The 18894-nt window shown below is 44.2% G+C and overlaps 1 protein-coding gene across 1 annotated transcript in view; it reads right to left on the bottom strand.

The window, feature by feature from the left end:
- The window catches only part of LOC121684578 (cytoplasmic dynein 2 heavy chain 1), a 170373-nt gene extending 152316 nt beyond the window's left edge, over positions 1 to 18057 (bottom strand). The window contains exons 1-25 of the mRNA XM_042064637.1: positions 17875 to 18057; positions 17097 to 17288; positions 16821 to 16991; positions 16526 to 16664; positions 16284 to 16402; positions 15985 to 16129; positions 14809 to 15041; positions 14421 to 14555; positions 14200 to 14313; positions 13802 to 13913; positions 13334 to 13458; positions 12759 to 12934; positions 12056 to 12251; positions 11085 to 11180; positions 10724 to 10888; positions 10194 to 10292; positions 8924 to 9063; positions 8373 to 8601; positions 7364 to 7491; positions 6314 to 6429; positions 4582 to 4709; positions 4178 to 4327; positions 2692 to 2897; positions 485 to 640; positions 169 to 283 (exon numbers count right to left, since the gene is read on the bottom strand). Of these exons, the coding sequence (XP_041920571.1) occupies positions 169 to 283; positions 485 to 640; positions 2692 to 2897; positions 4178 to 4327; positions 4582 to 4709; positions 6314 to 6429; positions 7364 to 7491; positions 8373 to 8601; positions 8924 to 9063; positions 10194 to 10292; positions 10724 to 10888; positions 11085 to 11180; positions 12056 to 12251; positions 12759 to 12934; positions 13334 to 13458; positions 13802 to 13913; positions 14200 to 14313; positions 14421 to 14555; positions 14809 to 15041; positions 15985 to 16129; positions 16284 to 16402; positions 16526 to 16664; positions 16821 to 16991; positions 17097 to 17279 (3576 nt within the window). The 5' untranslated portion in view covers positions 17280 to 17288; positions 17875 to 18057. The remainder of the gene's footprint in view (positions 1 to 168; positions 284 to 484; positions 641 to 2691; positions 2898 to 4177; positions 4328 to 4581; positions 4710 to 6313; positions 6430 to 7363; positions 7492 to 8372; positions 8602 to 8923; positions 9064 to 10193; positions 10293 to 10723; positions 10889 to 11084; positions 11181 to 12055; positions 12252 to 12758; positions 12935 to 13333; positions 13459 to 13801; positions 13914 to 14199; positions 14314 to 14420; positions 14556 to 14808; positions 15042 to 15984; positions 16130 to 16283; positions 16403 to 16525; positions 16665 to 16820; positions 16992 to 17096; positions 17289 to 17874) is intronic.
- Positions 18058 to 18894: the final 837 nt, after the last annotated feature.

Raw genomic sequence — 18894 nt, 5'->3', positions numbered from 1 at the left:
TGACACAGTAGGTTTGGGAATCAAAACCGAGTCGGGTAACTTTTAGGCGGTGACGTTCTCATTGCTCCACCACACACGCACACATACTCATCTGTCTGGATTTTGTCATTTTGTCACATGTTTTTATTTCATAGGACTGCATTTAGAATTTCCCTGTAACAGAGCTACCTTGTACTTGTCCACCTCCTTCTGCAGTTTGACTGACATGGTGGTGTGCTCCTCCAACTTCCTCAGTCGGTCATGCCAGGCAAAGAGGAACTCCTCAAAAACATATGTCTTACTCCTGTAGGCAGCACAACACACACAAACAAGAATAGACACACACCATAAATGTGTCACCTAGTGTGGGCATTGGAATGACGATGTTATATTATCATGTGGTGATAAATAAACAATCACACATACCAATTCTCTCTCTCTCTCTCTCTTTCTCTCTCTCTCTCTCACACACAAAAGAGGAAACAGAATGTGCTCTCGTGCCCACCTGAAAGTGATCCAATCCTCTTTGGCGGAGGCCTGAAAGCCTTCTTGGAACTCCTCGTAGAGGCACCACATCTGGGAGAACTCCTCCATGTCCCTGACGATCTCCTCGGCTTCCGAGAAGTCTGGAGCGTCCAGCTCAAAGTGCCGACAGTCCTCACTGCCAGCCACCAGCATGAGGAAACACACACATGGGGATCAAGGCAGAACACTTACAATATTACTATCACTATTACAAAGGTGAATTCTCACAGCTTTTAGAGAGTGAGGGTGCCAAAATCACACAAACACTCACACACACACACACACACACACACACGTTAAGTTTTAACACACACATACGTGTAAGTGTGTTTCTCACTATGAAATTCTGATTTTTGAATAGGGAAAGCATAACTGATGAACATGAAAGGCATGGCTTTTTGCACAGAATGTATAAAAACCTTCCGGACAATGAGATGAACACCAGAACTCCGGGAAATGGAGGATGCGGATGGGAAAAAGCTACCACGTTCCGTGGGTTGGGAAGCCACCAGCGGAAGCGAAAGTGTGGGCAGAAGGGCCAACAGCCACCTTGCACTGCCTTAGCAGGTGAGACCAGAGGGACCGAAAGCCAGGTTGAAAACCACAGAGCCTCTGAGCAACCCATTAAAAGCCTGGAGAGGCAGTACACAGCAGAGCTTACGGACAATCGAGGAGAACTGTGATGAAACAGCTCTCCGAAGGCCTGGCAAAGATCAAAGATCAAAGCCAACTCCCAGGGAAGTACAAGGTCTGGTGCTACCTGGGGCTAGGGTGGGGAGAAGTGCCACGGTTCTGGTCCAAGGCCAACCACAAAGAGAGGAAGGACACGGTGATGGTGGAGGTGACAAGAATGGAGGTTGAGCGCTACAAGATCAAGGCCGTGTCACAGGGCCGACAGGGAAGCTGGACAACCTGAACTGAAACATCACCTGGTCAGACCTGTGGAAGATCCCGCAGGCAAGGCTCAGCTTCCTCATCCGCTCAACCTACGCCACGCATCCATGTCCTCGGAACAGTCACAAGGAATGCTGCATACTCTGCAATACCCCTAACGCAAGCCTCCAGCACATCTTGTCAGACTGTAAGATCACTCTCTCCCAGGGACGTTACAGATGGCACCACGACCAGGTCCTGAAAGAAAGCCGAGGTGCTAGAGGGGCGTCGACAGGGCAGCAAAGGGGTACCGCCAGCAGAGAACCACAATCACATCAACTTTGTCACGGAAGATGGAGGGAGAAGAAACATCAGGCCAAGAGAAACCAAAGAACTAGCGACCTAAGAGCTAGCGGAGGAGGCTGAGAAGGGGAGCTTTTGGCTCTGGCTGAGGAGGAAAGACAAGAGTTGGGGAAAGAACAACTAACCCCAACAACAGCCGCAGAGGGTAACACCTATCAGCCTCAGAGGGTAACACCTATCAGCTGCAGGGGGTGACAGGGAAACGTCCCTGTCACTGCTCTGCCACCAGGAGATGTTCCAGGATTAAAGGAGCGAAACGTTGGTGAACGGTGGTTCCTGGCTGATGACCCTGCAGCTGACCCGCAGGCACCGGAGGAGGTGCGACCCGCAGCAATGCCTAGCAGGTGTTCCACCTACCTGTACATTTCACCTTGATTGAAGTACAAACATTTGCATATAATTGACATACTCACATGTATATCTCAAGATAGTGTAGAATATTTTTTTCCACAACACACGCATATGTTGTTAACACAGACATACACAGAGAGGCATAAGTCAGTTTTCCATGGTTGCCACGACTCTGCTCACTTTTTTTGGTTTTCCATTAGCAAAAACTGGTACCTGGTGCTATTTTTTGTATCATAACAAATGTTTTTTTCATGGATTAACGCAAACAGCCACATACTGGGAATAAGAAACAAAATCCCCTTGAATTTCCTCCATTGCTGATAATGTTATTACTATGAGTCCCGCATTAATGACGCCATGAATGTTTCCTTCTGTGTCGCTATGGCACTCAGCTACATTAAAGGGGGCACTTTTATTGTGGTGGAAAAGGAACATCTGCTACCTAAACCGAATAGAGTAGAGTTGAGCAGGTACCATTCAGTTGAAAAATGACTATACTGTACACACACACAAGCTGTGTTCGAATTGTTCACTCGTTCACTCACTCACTATATAGTGAACGAGTGGACATTTTGAACACGCACACACAGAGTGACCTACATGAGCTTCTTGCGTGTGAGCTCCAGCTCCTGGAACTCGGCCTTCTTGTCCTTGATGGTCTGCACACACTTCTGCAGCGCCTCGGGGTTGCCGGACTCGATGACGTCATGGCCAGGCTTCAGCTGGTCCCAGCGCATGCGGAACTTCTGCAGCTCCTGCAGGTACGTCTGGACACGACTCTCGGCGTTAGAGCGCATCACCTCCACCTGCACGTGCGCGCGCGCACACACACACACACACACACACACACACACACACACACACACACACACACACACACACACACACACACACACACAAACACAAACACATAGAAATGGATGTGCCAAATATTACTGCAAAGCAATAATTACAGTATCTTATAGAGACATATTTGTGCATGTGTTTGCACATGAGCATGTGAGCTTGAGTATGTGCATAAGTGTGTGTGTGTGTGTGTGTGTAAGTGTGTGCATGTGTGTGTGTATGTGTTTGTGCGTGTGTGCGTGTGTGTGTGCATGTGTGCGTGTGTGTGTGTGTGTGTTTTCATTTTTCTGCTGTTAAGGGCATTTTAGGGGAAGATTCATCTTCAGAAGACTGGGGAAGAGTGGTCTTCAGTTAAAATTCCATTTTCCGGTGTAATCAACATAGGGAATATCCCACTGGCAAACTGACATTTCAGATAACATTTCCATGAAAAGCTCCATCACAGCATATAAAAAGTCCTGTGGTTTAGAATAGCATCATCTCATTTCAATGAGCAAAAGTCCCCTTGAAAGACACATTATCTTCTTGGGGTTTAACACTGCATTGTATTGCTGTACAATTGTAAAAAAAATATTCAACTCAAAATGGTTGTCCATAGATGTATATCATTTTATTTTTGTATATCTGCTTTCAATATCTCTGTCTCTCTCCCTAAAATAATGCTGGGTGTTTGCATTTTAACTTCAGATATGAGCAATGTCTGACATATTCTTTGACCTTTAGTATTTACTGTACTTGTTGGGGTCATTGTGGGCATTAAAAGTGGAACTGACAAAGCCCACTGGGTTCCTCAAAACAAAGCAACTTGTATTTTATTTGTCCTTCTAAGCACTGCCGTGACTTCACCTCCACCCACGCACTCTGAGATCCCCCGTTCACTCCGGCATGACAGGTGAACTCCCCACTTGTTCACAGAGCGAAACTCTGACTGGGAGTCTGCATGAGTGTGCCGAGTTCATGGGGGTGGAAGAGAGAGAATGGGGAAGGTGTGTGTGTGTGTGTGTGTGTGTGTGTGTGTGTGTGTGTGTGTGTGTGTGTGTGTGCGTGCGTGTGTGTTTGTGTGAGTGTGTTGTGTGATACACTCATTCTTTGGTGTTGCTGTTATTTCACGATTGGTGGTGCGTGTGTGGTTGTAGTGCCTCATGCATGTCACATGACAACAGCACTGCATGTGTGCATGTATGCATGTGTGCGTGTGTGTGTGTGTGTGTGTGTGTGTGTGTGTGTGTGTGTGTAGTACCTGCTCTTTGATCATGAGCTGGTGGCTCTCCATCATAAGCTCAAACTTGTCCCACTTGGCCCTGAGGGAGCTGATGGAGTCCAGACCTCCCCCGGCCACAGCACGCAGCAGACGGTTCTTCTCTTCCGCCTCTTGGAACTGGGGCAGGATCTGCACACACGCGCACACACACACACACACCCACCCACCCACACACACACACCCACACTACAGCATTGATCTCAATCTTTCAATTCAACATGTAGAAATAATAACACTGTGAAGGTATAAGTGCAATTCAGAAAACTCAACAAAACTAATGTTATTGTTCTTTAGCCCAAAGACAGATACTATGCTCCATGCTCCAACACTGATGCTCCAACACTGACACAGGCTATGTGTAGGAATTGCACAATAATCCACACCTCTGGTTTCTTGGCCTGCAACTCGCCGTGTTTGACGTTGGCCTCTCCGATCTCCTCGATGTTCTCTGGACGCACGGACAGGGTCTCCATGGCCTGGGCCACAAACATCTCAATGTTCTGAGTGTGACCTGCAGGAATGAACCAGCAGATCAGAGAGAGCACTAACAGAGAAGACAGGTGTGCACTGGAAGTTTTCCTATGACCTTAGCCTTTCCTTTATCTTGTAGCCTGTTTCTCCACATTGTTTTACATTCTACTGCTGCTATTTACAGGGTATTCCTATTTTCACTGCACTAGTTGTATTCTATGTGTTGTTGTATCTATCTCTTTACCATCATTTTTACTTAATTCTAAATCTCTGATGTTTTATTTATTGTTTTGTTTGTTTGTTTGCATTATTATTATTATTTTTTATCATTTTATTATTGTGTTAAGTGCTCCAAATGTAAAGCAGGTTGAGCTGCATTCTGTGTATGAAAGGTGCTACACAAATAAAGCTTATTATCATTATTATGATACTGCATATGAGATAGAGCCTTTGGGTGTGGTTCTGCACCAGCATATCCACTGGGTCCTTCACATTCATATATCTCAACATGGCCTGCGCGTCCTGTATTGCATAATATCCACATCACTGACTCAGTGCAGTTACATGTGCAGAACTATCTGATTAAAAGCACCAATCGGAGTATTAGCCCCGATTACACTGTGGGTCATCTGCCGAGGAACTTAAGCCCAGGAACTTTGGCCTAGGCTACAAGCACCAGGGCTGAAGTTCCTGCTGGGTTTACACTTATCATGGGCCATTTTACCAACTGTCAAAATTCATACATAAATTAATCAAGACAAGACACTGCGCAACATTTCGCAGTAACCACATAACCGTAGCAACATGGTGTTTGATCTGTGGCCCTGGCAGTTGAGCAGGGCTTGTTACTATGGCATTAGTTTCAGGTTTGGCCCTGTTTAAAGGTTGTATCTGCGAAGGTGGGGTAACGTCACTTCTGTTGACGTTCAAACAAAACAGGGAGCTAGCTCGCTTCTCCCTCCCGTGCAATCGAAACTCTCCTAAACGCGCATCTCGTCGGTTATTGGTTGGAACACAACACTTGTTGTTAGCAATTGTTTTTGTGTGCAGATCTCAGAGCCTAGGCTGCCTACAGAGAGGCGTTTTTTTGACGGCCTGCTTATGGAGCAGGCACCTAGCGGATCATTTGGAAAGATTAGATGAATGCGATCATTTATGTTTGGGCCTTTTTTGGGCCTGCAATCGCTGATACACTCTTTAAGCATAACCCAGGACGGTATAAACCCCTCTTGGTCCAGGAACTGAGTTCAAGCACCAGGTTTGGCCCCTAGTATACGGGGCTATTATCAGAATTTGGAATACTCCAGTTTACATGCTAAGTGAACAAGTAAAAATCTGATTCTCAGAACTCTTCAGCAGAGGAGTTTTGATCATTCTAACAAAAGATTCTGTTCTGCTACAATGAAAAGCTCTTTTCCACAACAATGTAAGGAAAATTACAAACTCCATCTGTAATCACAGTATTTAGATTGAAATCAAATGGCATTTGATTAGTGACATTTTTAATAGGAGTAAAGAATTTAATCGGAGTGAAATCTAATTGTTTGTTTGCATGTAACCGCACTCAGTGTGGACTGGGCAAGTCGTTTAGTCTAGTGGTCATAGAGGCATGACTGAGCCATGATAACAGCCTTTCTGGGTCACCTTGTATGGACTTCCTCAGAGACGCCAAGAGGGCGTCAAACAGCCTCTGGATCAGGTCATCGATGGCTGCCTTGACTGGTTCACAGTTGACGGTGACGCAGTCCACCTTCTCCATGCTGCGCAGTCACGACAGGAGAGCAATGCAAAGTCATTAGACAAGGGGTCAACATGGTACAGCACAGAGAGCATGCCTGGACACCTCATTAGAGAACCTTCCAGAGAAATCCCCAAAATCAATACAAACAGAGGCTGACAGGTTTACGGCAGATAAGTGTGTGAATGTATGTGTGTGTGTGTGTGTGTGTGTGTGTGTGTGTGTGTGTGTGTGTGTTTGCCATCAGGTGCGCGGAAGCCGATGTGCCTGTGTTTGATTTAAGGGTTATTGAGCTCTTGACGGGCGGGCCACTGTGACAGATGGTGTCTGTGAGACAGAGAGAGAGAGTTAGAGAGAGAGAGAGAGAGAGAGAGAAGCCGAGGGAGAAGCACTAAGGAGACGGGCCGCTCCTCCTCCCCCACGCCCACGGAGCCCTGACCCACAGTGTGAGGTGGAGGGGTGTGATTCCAGCGGCTAACAAGACAGCTGTCAGACCATTACACTACAGCTGCTGCATCAATGGGCCACTACTGGGGAGGAGGATGACTCAGGAACAGGCAAGGCTGCCACTATAACTTACAGTAGGTCCAGAAAGTTAAGTTAGGTCTAGCGGAAGTGTAAATGTATACAATCTGGGCAAAACAACATTGCATGCTTTAGGTGACTTAGGTGCCATATGGACAACTCAAAACTTTGGGGTCCACTAGAGCCAGATTGAGAAACCCTGAATGAGCAGATAACTACAATACAATGTACCATTGCATGTACTATGTTTATTTAGATATATTTTGGCTTTACAAATCAGGTATAACAATTCACTCAGATGAGTATTTCATCACAATGTGAAGCATTGCATGTATTATATTACTGTGTGTGAAATGGACTATTAGCCTCGCTATACACACTGAGATCATTATGGAAGTGTATTCCACACATGAACACGGTTGCGCGACTACCTTGGCAAGCGCTCTGACTCTTTGCCTTTGGCCTTGAGGGCTTTGAAGTTCCTCTCCCAGTCCTGGACATTTTGGAGGTGCTTTACCACCAGGGCTTCCATATCTACCTGACCCAACACCACCCAGTCCTGCAGACAAAACACACACACACACACACACACACACACACACACACACATATATGTTAACATATAGCACTGAGGGAGCTCCCAGCTGGGCATCAGGCTGCCAGTTCCTCCCCCTTAGAGAAGGTAGAGCCATTGGGTTTTGTTTCGTTGAACCACACTGTTTCCTGTTTCTGCTCCTGAGCAGACCATGGAGTTAACACATGGAGTTGACACTTTATTCATCAGTCGGTACCTTATGATTCTGCCCAGAAGCAGAAGCTGTGGTCAAGCGGACCCTGATACTGCGTGGGAGACAGAAAGCAGAAGTGTTATATGCGCGGGGGCACGAGCGGGGGCCTCCCCCTGACGAAAAGAAAGTGACACCCATGCGTCACACAATCAGCTCGCTGACTGCCTGCAGCCAAAGAGGGAACTCTGCTTGAGGGAGTTTCAGGCACACTCATCAGTCGCTGACTAACAACACATAGGTCAGGTCACTGAAACCATAACTTTGCCATTGGCCGTGTTTTTTGTCCCAAGTGGATGCAGTGCTGCCCAATTTCCAGCAGAGTGTAGGCAATAGTAAGGGATCAGACACATCATCACATCCTCTGCATCACAGCTGGCTGCAGAACTGATACCATAATAACTGTAATTTACTCAGTTTCCATTATTGGCAATGATACCAAAGATTATGGACCACTGCTAACTATTGGCAATACTACAAAACAAATTGGTAAAAAGGGGATACAACACAAACTGAGTATACATTGTCAGACGGGAAACCGGTTAATACTACTTAATGCTAGTTAGCCTTAGCACATATAATAACATTTACAAGAATTCAGACTGTATACATTTTCTGCAGGGGTGAGTGTGCTGCATGAGATAAGGAGACTGACCCTGAACTTGTCCTGCACTTGGAGCAGGCGGCTGAAGAGGTCCTCGGCCTTGCCGAAGATGGTGAGGAAGCCGCTGGCGTTGCGGTCGATCATGACGCCGAAGATGGGCTCCTCGCCAACCTCACTCACACCCTTGAACTGGTTGGGGATGGAGATGAAGCGCTTCATCTCACGGAAGTACTTCGCCCGCACCTCCTCAAACGGGGGTCTGAACTGAAGCCGGCCCTGTCTGACCCACACACAGGCACAAGGGGACGCCAGTTAGGTTAGGACTGGACAATGAGTGCTAAAACGTCTTAGGCCAGATAGCTACAACACCCCACTAATGTGTTGTGACGTGTGCTATGCCACTTGCATTGTCAAACACAATTTTTGCTAAGAATGAACTAAGAAATATCTCCATATATGAACTATAGAAATGAAACACTGAAGAAATCTATTGAAGAAGGTTGTATGTATCTCTTATCTTGCTGTGCACAACCATGGAATTAAAATATATGGAGATATATCACACTGTCGTACACTGTAAGAAATTACATAATAGTTCTCACTTGAAGGTGAGGTCAATGCAGATCTCGGGCAGGTTCTTGTTGAGGGCCTCCAGGCCCACCTGGTACTGGTGTTCCAAGGCCTTGTAGAGCTGGTGATTCCAGTGCTGACGCCAGGCCTTCATATCACCTGACCTGAAGCCCTGAGGGAGACACAGGAGGAACCACCGACCCTCAGCATCAACTGAACATGGGCACTTTATCCCACTTTGGACTTGAGAGCCTGAACATAAGCAACTGGAGCCAGACATGGGAGCAAGATGTGCAGCAGCCTGACCAGAGGTTTGGTCTCTGTCATGTGTTCTATACTCTATTCCTCTGAGCAACATGGGTTTGGTTAAGGCCATAACTATCCAGCAGGCTTTTGTGAAAAGCAAAGGCTTTGAACCAGAATGATTTGCCAATTGGTTTGTTCTGAACAGAAACAGTATTTTAACATTTGCGGTTTTGGTTCTCACCCTAAAATTGACGTTCCCGAAAAAAATATTGTTTCCTGAACCGGTTAATAACGTTGTCAGCTGTCGGACAAAAATATTTGTATGCTTTCAAACTGGCTATTAATAGTCACAATATTGTCTTTTAGACTCTATCCTACAGCAAACATAATAAAACACTAGGCCTGCTTTATAAAAGCTGCACCAGTGTCTTCCTATATCCTTTAGCCTGAATAATTTCCTGGTCAAACCAAAAATGCTGTCATATACAGTATATTTTTAGTGGGTACTGTACTATTGGATTTTTGGATGCCTTCCCATTGTCTAAATGCCAAAATGAGGACTATTATGTTTTTCCAAATAAATTAAAGCTGTAGCCTTAACGTTAATGCTAGTTTTTTTCCAACAATGTTCGTCACGGCCTAGTCTAAAGAGAAAACAGGTGAAATTAAGATTGAGATTGAGATTTGGAGACTTAATAGCCTGCTAGTGGCAAGCTCTGTCTGTCTGCACTCTCCATGCATTCATTGAATGACAGGAGGTGACCCTCACCATTTCATTGAAGACACAAACCTTGCCAGGAACAAAAAAAGAACCGGTATTAAAGTTACCACTATACCACTATTTTTAAAAATCGTTTCTGTTCCGGAACATAAAATCGTAAAGTTTCTAGTTTCGTTTTTGTTCCTAGCAAAGTGGCAAAAGTTTCTGGTTTTCGTTTTCGTTCCATAAGCTGGTTCAAAGCCTTGGTAAGAAGTCATGTGCAGGGACTAGTGAATGACTAAATCATCCCTATGGAGAAACTCAAAACAGCTTCTCTGCCCCTGCTCCAGCCAGACCTGTGACTCCAGAGTGGCAAATCCAGTCCTCAGCTCCTGTAGTCCGTCCTTCCAGCGCTGCTGAAGCCTCAGCAGGTCCACATTCATCAGGGTCACCACCTAACAGAGAAGAGAAAAGTCACCACATGATTAATTTAGAGACTGTCAAAACGCTATTTTTTCAAAATGTTTGTCAAAACGCTATCAAAACATGTAGCTAAGTATTGTAGGATGGAAATCTTTTTAGTTGATTTAGTAATGTGAGTTTCATGTATATCTCAACAAAATAGAGCAATTTCATGTTCTCTACTAAAAATAGAACAACATTTCCAACTGAAAGTGGTGATAAAGAATTACGGTAGCAAATGTTAGTTTGGGCCCCTTGGGAGTTGTAGGTTCAATTCCTGGCTGCCAGCCCCCATTGTGACCTTTAGAAAGGCACTCAACCTTACTGTAAGTTGCTCTGGGGAGACTGATCCTAGTAATAATTGACGTAAGTAGTTGCTTTGGATATTAGTGTCAGGTAAATGATTAAGTAAGTAAGCAAGAACCTTCTCTGTGAAATCGGTGTGCCACTTCCTGAGCCTGCGGTTTTCCGTAGAGAGCCGTTCGGCTGCCGACTGCAGCTTCCCAATATACACTTCCAGCTCCTTGGGATTGTCCCAGGTGATCTGAAGCTTCCCTGCAGATTCCCGTGAATTGGATCTCGGATTTTGCTATTGTGGTTAAAAAAAAAGGAGGAGGAACAAAAGGCCTCACAAGTGTGAACATGCACTAGAACTAAACACAAGAACCTCTGCACAAAAAAAACAACTAATACTACTGTATCAAATCTTCTTCCATCTTCATCAAATTAACAACTGAAATGTTGTGACATTGTTTTGCATGTCACCCAAACGTGGTGGGCCTCACTTTGATGACTTGCTCAAAGGCAAGGGCGTAGCTGAGCATCATGGGCTTCTGGGAGGGGATCATCTGCTGGTCAATGGTGTTATAGAAATGAGCCACCTGGACACACATGCAGACTATTAGACCATCAACATTACGTTTCAACCATCAAATCACATCATGTCTGCAGGCATCTTTGCCTAAAAGAAATCAGCCACTGAGGTAGTATACAATCCAAACACTGGGTTGTCATTGACAATGTATAGTAACACTGACGTCTAGTAACACTGACAAGAAACTTCCATGAATGACTCATCATACATATGGTTTGACTAGCAAGTAAAAGGTACAGTCAAGAACACTTTTTAATGAATGATTCGTAACATAGTAATTTCAGCATTTCACTTTCATTCACAGGTAAAGATACATGCCTTTGTATGTGTGACTTGTGGCATAATATTTGAGGCTTGCTGCTATTTTGACATTTCCTAGTTCCTCGTTTCTGTCTCTGTTTATGTCAAGGTGCACCTGGTCTCTAGGTTTGAACATTACACTACAACTCTTTTAAGCATGTGTGGTAATGCCATTCAGCCCAGAGCAGAAAGTAGATGTGAATGAATGAAATGAAATGAAATGAAATGGAAAGCATACTATAAAAATCTACAAGTTCATTACTCCAATGAAAAAATGTGTTTTGCCCAGACAGACACTGAGTGGATGAAATAAGCATGTATTTGTATGAAAATTATAAAATAATAAATAAAATAAAAATGTCTTTCTGAGAATGGACCTTTTTGGTGTCACTTCAATGGACATTTGAACATCCAGAAATAAATGCATGTGATTGGTTACATAATTACAAGATATATTCTTTAAAAAATAGCACTTGAGTCTATTTTTTCAGAAGCGATAAAAACAATAAGCTTATTCTACAGGATGTTAGTGTTTATGTGTTTCTCTGCCTTCAAGGGGAGAAAAAACTCTGTATGACTTGCCTGTTTGAGAATGATGGCCTGTCTGTAGAACTTGTCTGCGGTGTTGGCGGCCTGCAGGATCTTGGCTGGGATTGGGAAGCCCAGAGCGGACAGCTGCCGGACCTCTCGCAGCAGCGTAACCAGCCGGTCCGAGTACTGGATCTTCAGCTTCCCATCTAGGTGGTCCAGCTCCATCACACGGTTACTGGCCTGCAGGCTGCACACACACACACTAATTAATAAGTAACTCGTGGGAATAATACAGGCAAAATATCACTTGCAATCTTTTTGTTGTTGTCAGTTGTTGGGGCACAATCCGTCACCATTTGTCACACAGTTGACAAATTGTATGTGGCAAGGTTGGTCACCCGCCCAGGGATGTCAAATTCAGCTCAGATTAGCATCAACTGATGAGGCTCAGACTGTATCCCAGAGCAACAGTCAACAGGTTAGTTGCCTGCCAGAAGAATCAGGTCATTTGTGCTTATTCAGTGTTTGCTACTGGCTTGTGGAAAATGGATAGCATATTCATAAATAATAAAACAAACGTTTCTGAACATTTCTGAACATTCAGAAAAAAATCTAAATAGATTATTTTTTGATTACCTAGAACCTAACCAAATCAACATATAAACATGTTAACACAAACAAAATAACTGGATCATATCTTTAAAAGACAATGCAAGACAAAAGCAATTAGGCCTATATTTACTCATTTGATTACCTAATTCCAGACTTTGGGTCAGAGAGACTGGACAGGATGTCTCTGGACCAGTCCTCAAACTGGTCCTGCTCATAAGTCCGCAGCTGCTCCTGCAGGTCATCGGAGAAGCGGACGAAGGAGCGGTACCCTGACAGGTCCGAGAGAAGGGCCTCTGAGATCTTAATGCAGTCCTCCACCTGAACCAGAACCACAGCCAGAAAGTCAGCCATCACTACAAGCATTGCCCTCAGCCATACATGCATGTTTAAAGATTCACATAATTTGTGAAGAACACCCATCACTGAAATGATCATTACATTTTTCACATCAGATCAAATCATGCTGCTGTTGTAAACTGTTCCATGTAGTACCTCCATCACTGATAGATTCTTACAGCAGCTTAGTGTAGCATGAGGGGCCAGTTGAGAGTGACTGATGATCATTTGCCATTTATCTGACGTCCACTTTTATTTCAGTTATATCCACTTTTATCTGACCTCCCCACAACTACCTAGGCAGCAGTAGTGGCCATTTCTATGCATTTTGACCATTTCAAAAGCATTTGTGGAAGTATCACCATCACTGAGTGAACGCACCTTGAGCACAAGCTGCCGGACCCACACTATGTTGTTCACGACTTCCGGAAGGTTCCTTCCTGCCAGAGGGCCTGACTTCTCCCCTGGGGCACCATGACAACGGCTCTCAAAGTCAGTGCGCAAGCCTGAGGGAAGCCACAGCAGTTCACTACTCATATCCCGAAAGGCTCTCGCCTAGTAGAGCATTATTTTGTATAGAACCACTGTACCAGATTATCACTGTGCCTGGTACTCAGAAGGCCAGTGTGGCATTGTAATGCATTGATTCATGTATGATATTTATTTGAATGTAGTCTTTTACCACAGAATTGTATTGTAGTCTTTTACCACAGTACTGTGGGTATTGTATTTTCTCAGTAGTGTTTTCTTGTTGCAATGCCCATATTACTGCATGCAGTTAATAAATACCAGTCATTGATAAAATACTCATTAGGAGAGTATAATCACCAAAAAAAAAAGAATCCCCACCTTTGACATAGTCCAGAAGTTTAGCCAGGAGGGTCTCTCTCTCGGACTGCAGCTCTTTACTGATGGCAGGCCTCTTGATGAGCTCTTTGTGTTTCTGGAAGGCCTGAAGCAGCTGAAACACCCACAAAACAAGTCATTAATACACAGTGTAACAAAATGTCCTCATTAAAGTCTCATTTAACTCAGCACAATTCACAAGCCAGTCATCTGACAAGGCATCTCTTTGTGTTCAACGCATCTGATCTATGAACTCTCACCTGCATCTGTTACAGAATGCAAATAGTGCTTTACCTTGGCTTTGCATTTATTCTGTATACATTTATTTGTGTGTACTTCAGTGCGAGGAGGACGCTGAAAGCCTGAGGATACACTGCCTGTGCTATGAGAGAGTGTTGCACCTGTTGGGGACTGTCTTGCACATCGCCGAGGCAGGCCTTCAGTTTGCTGGCGATCTCGTGTTCAGCAGGGGCGATGGCCCTCTCAAACTGGGCAACAGCTGCTGTCCACAGGGGCTGCAGCACAGGAAACAAGTCACGTTTCACACTTCTTCATCACTGCATTGCATACTAAATGTGTTCTCGTTTTCACACAGGTTAAACAGGCACACAAGGTGACAAACCTCTGTGTAAGGGTTGTAGTGCAGTGGGTTGAGACCAGAGAAGGGTTCAAACACTCGGGAGGCAGATACAGCCTGCTGATTCCCCGCTGGCAAGAGGCGCAGAAGCTTCTCGTGAACTGTTCGGATCATCACCACCTACAGGGTTTATATCAGATCATGGGTATGTTTATATCAGATCATGGGTATGTGACTAAGTGGCTTTTATAGCCCCTGAATGACAATTCACTAAGCCTAATAAATAAACAAATAATATGAACACGTAGCTCTCTCATATAAAAGGAGTATCTAACAAACACTGCTGTCTCTTTGCTCTACTGGACATATTTCTAATATATCTAATTACACACCAAACACGATAATTACACAGTGATTGACAGGTGCCACTCACTTCCTCGAGCCGATGAGCGAGACAGCTGAGGCTCTGGGGCCGGTGTTTGTCCCCCTTCCAGGGGTGGGGGGAGTAGCGCTTCCACACATGTCCAGTCAGGTGCTCACAGGTGCTGGCCCACTGCTCACACACAGCCATGCCTGCTCTCACACTCTCCCTCACGGACAGGAAGGGGTCCTCCCACAGCTTCAGAGAGCTCAGCTTCCTCTGGACGTACCTGCCCAGAGCGCCACCTACGAGAACACATAGAGACATCTACACACCACGCTACAGGTCCGGTGCATATGATCCAAAAGTAATTTTGTTTTAAAATATGAATTGCTTAAAAAACATAATACTGCTACTTTGGTGCTGTATAAATTGTGCACTGTCCCTTTAAGAACTGTTCACGTTTAGTTCTCAATGATCTTCTGCCAGCTCCGCTCCCTATGGCTAGTGCTGTAGGCCTACCTATGGCTGTGCCCTCTCACAGTTTATAAATGGTCAGTAGTGGGGACTACTGTTGCGTTCATGATTTCCTTTTAAAAGTTTCTTATCAGAAGGAGATATCAATACTCAACAATGACAAGCCAGCTGGAACCTGCCGCCCTCTCTCCCTCTCGTGAGCGCTCACACGTTCCCAATTAAATGGAGTAGCATAACGTTCAAGTTAGATCTGCTGCAAAGGAGATAACAAAGAGTAGGCCTAGCATCTATGTAACATGATGTTTTGAGATTGCCACTGTAAATGTTCTCTAAGAAGAGTGAAAAGCAGTTTGTAGTAAAGCTAACCAACGTCGTCTCTATCGCAGGAAAAAAAATAGCGAGCAGCCTGATAGCCAAATGAAATGCTTGGAGGGCCGGATTAAAGTGCTTTGGCGGGCCGGACTCAGCCCGCGGGCCGCAGTTTGTCCACCCCTGCCTTAGATGAACGTAGCTCAACCAACAATGACAACTTGGGTTAGGCACAACTAAATGTTTAGGGGTATGCAACTGCTACTGTGAGTGAATTGGGATACTACACACTTATCTAAGGTCCTGGTTATTCTTCAAAACCTCTGAGCAAGTCTAACAATTTCAAATAACCATGGCATCATTAACAGAATGATTTCCACATAGTGCAACAGTAATGTAGCACATGCTAATGGCAGTCACAAGGCCAGTGATATCACAGGTCAGAATGAAACTAAACTGCACCTATGACATCCATGAGCCTCTGCATGCGTGTCTCAGGGTAAGGCGCATGATCGCCCTGTTTCCAAACGTCATCCACTGTGTCTCGGGTCAAGTCCACCAGCTCCATTGCATCTGGTAGAGCCACGCTGTCAAGGTTATTGTAGTCCTGTCACCACAACAAAACAAAAACATTGCACAGAACAAGGAAGTATGTGGTTTGCCAGTAATACAGCTGAAGCCATTATAATATTACAGGTGAATATGCAAAAATGTACTGCATGGTGATGGACCAGAAATGCTTATACTGTAGGTTTATATACCTTTTCAATGGGTTTGAAGAGCTCTACGAAATTAGCTGCTCGATCACGGGCGCTTGCCCTCTCTGCTGACTGACCGACGTCAGCCCAGTATTGAAATTCATCTCCAGGGGTCAGGATACCTGTGGTGAAAAGCATAATGACAATATTTGAACCTAGCCAACCCATAAACAGACACCCAGCCAACCCAGCAACCAAGCAACCCAACAACAAACTGGAAGTGTCAGGAATTTTCCAACACCTACCCAGAACATCTTCCTCTTTTGCACTCTGTTTCCCAGAGTTCGATGGGTTCGACTGCCTGACCACAGAGCCCAAGCCTGACTCAAGGTCACTCAGGAGACTCTGAAGTTTGGGATCAAATGATTTGCTCCACTTCTCATCCTTCAAAGAGAGAGTGAAAGAGAGTTCAATGGAGAACAAGATCTTAAAATCTCTCAAAGCCTCCCTCATAGTCAGAGCTCAGAATGAATTTTGTCACTTGCTGATGTTAATTTATCATTATGTGGTGAATCACATTTTACCCTGTGCCGCACATACCTTGAGAAGTACTGGCGCAAACACCTGTCGCACTGCTTGGTACAGTGTGCTGATGGGGGATTCTAGCATGGAGGACACAAGCACATTTTGGTGCAGGTTTTCCTCTGTGATCACAGAAGGACGTAGCTTGAAGAATACCAGAACTTTCTCATTGCTGTCACCGGATTCAATCTACAATAAATCAAATAAACATCAGCACATATGACACACACACAACATCAGCCACATTCATATTATGCAAGGCCTCCAGAGAGGATTTTGTGTTCACGTACTTACCCTATTTGACAGTTGCAAGTCTTTTCCATTTTTGATTATTGCTAAAACAAACTCATTGCCATCATCTAAGAAATTGTCGAGCTCCCGACCGCCTGACAGAGCGGATGAGGGTTTCAATCCAAAGTAGTTCGCAGTTGTAGTGAGGATGAATCTTTTGCGAATGTCCTCTGAGTCGTGAGGCATCTTTCACACCTAATAACAACACAATAAACCAATAACAAAAACGTTATCCTTTCACTGCAAAAAATATGACTACTGACTGAAGTTAGGTTGTAACGTTAGCACCATACTTCAACATTTCTCTGAGGTTATCTACAGTATAAGCCATAACCAAAAGGCAGCTGTTATGAAGTACCGTTATTTGAATAACGTCACATTGGGTACAGCTAGAATTAACAAATAATTTGCTTATACATAAATAGTCGTTAATATGACAATGCCATAGCTAACAGGCGTTTAATAAATGTGAACGAGGCTTCTCAGCAAACACACAACTTATCATATGATAAACTTGTAGGGTGACATTAGCTAGCTGGCTAAGCTAATGTTAGTTCGTTCACTACATTTTAGCTAAGCTTGTCTGCGATGTGAGTGTACTGGAACATGTTTTGTACCTTTCAGATAAACAGAAGCAACTAAATGGTTTGACTACATTATATTGTTTCACAGTATATCATCCTAATAAGTATCCGACTATGGCTACTAGCAAGCTAAACGTGAATTATCCCTTTAGCTAACTTGCTAAGTTAGCTTGCAAGTTGTCTCCAACGTTACTCACCATATAACGTTAATCGGAGATCTAGCAAAACTCAGGGCATCAACACTCTAGTGTGAGGTACAATGATGGTACGGAAAACACATTTTACGAAGAGGGGTTATATCGACAGAATAAAGTTAATGGAGGGATGAGCTCGCTTCTCTACAGGCTGCAGTGTTTGCTCTGAGATTGAAAAAAACATTGGCGAAGCTTACGTGGTTACCGTGGACACAACGTATGTTGCGTAGGGTAGGCTACGCTACGCCAGGAAAAAAACGTAGGCTACAGACAAGTCAAATTGCATGCGATGCACAGTGGCTTGTGTGGAATTGGACAATGTTTCTACAAACTGTGATGAATTGAAATAAGTAATAATGAACTGAAGAGATTCAATGCTTGAAAAAGACGTACAAAACTGATATTGTTTTGAGACTTCAGAGTGACTAATTTCAAGGCCTATTTTAAACATAGCCTACTGATTAATGATTAGTGCTCTTGGTCATAGTCATACATGTCAACACTCCCGTTTTTCCCGGGTTCTCCCGTATTTCAAGGTCATCTCCCAGCACCCTCCCGTTTTGTTATTTCTCCCGGTAAACTCCTGTAATTTGCATGGTCATCAAACTTCATTTTAAAATCATTGATCCGTTCATTTTTTTTTTATTAGTCTGACATCTCCCAAGTTGCCAGATTGTGTATGAAATACACCCTAGCCTACACATACACGATCACTTAGTTTCAATTTCAACCGTGTCATTTGAAACTTGTCACAGGCTAAAACCTGGCAACCCAAAACCCAAATAAGGTAGCGGGTGCCGACTGCTTCTGTTTTCATATAAAATCAACAAAAAAGTCCAAATGTATGACTGTTAAAGCTAATTTATTGCATTAGCCATTGCAGACCATATGTCACAGTGTTATGATCACCTTTATGCTTATTTAGGTCCACTTGTTAAAACCAGTAAATATAGTTGATAAACTGCTTATTTCTTACATGTCTGAAGCATTTGGTCCAACAGTGATATTTCAAGTTGCTCTGTT

The sequence above is a fragment of the Alosa sapidissima genome, chromosome 15, assembly GCF_018492685.1.
Source record: "Alosa sapidissima isolate fAloSap1 chromosome 15, fAloSap1.pri, whole genome shotgun sequence".
NCBI lineage: Eukaryota > Metazoa > Chordata > Actinopteri > Clupeiformes > Clupeidae > Alosa > Alosa sapidissima.
This window is presented reverse-complemented; position numbering and strand designations above follow the sequence as displayed.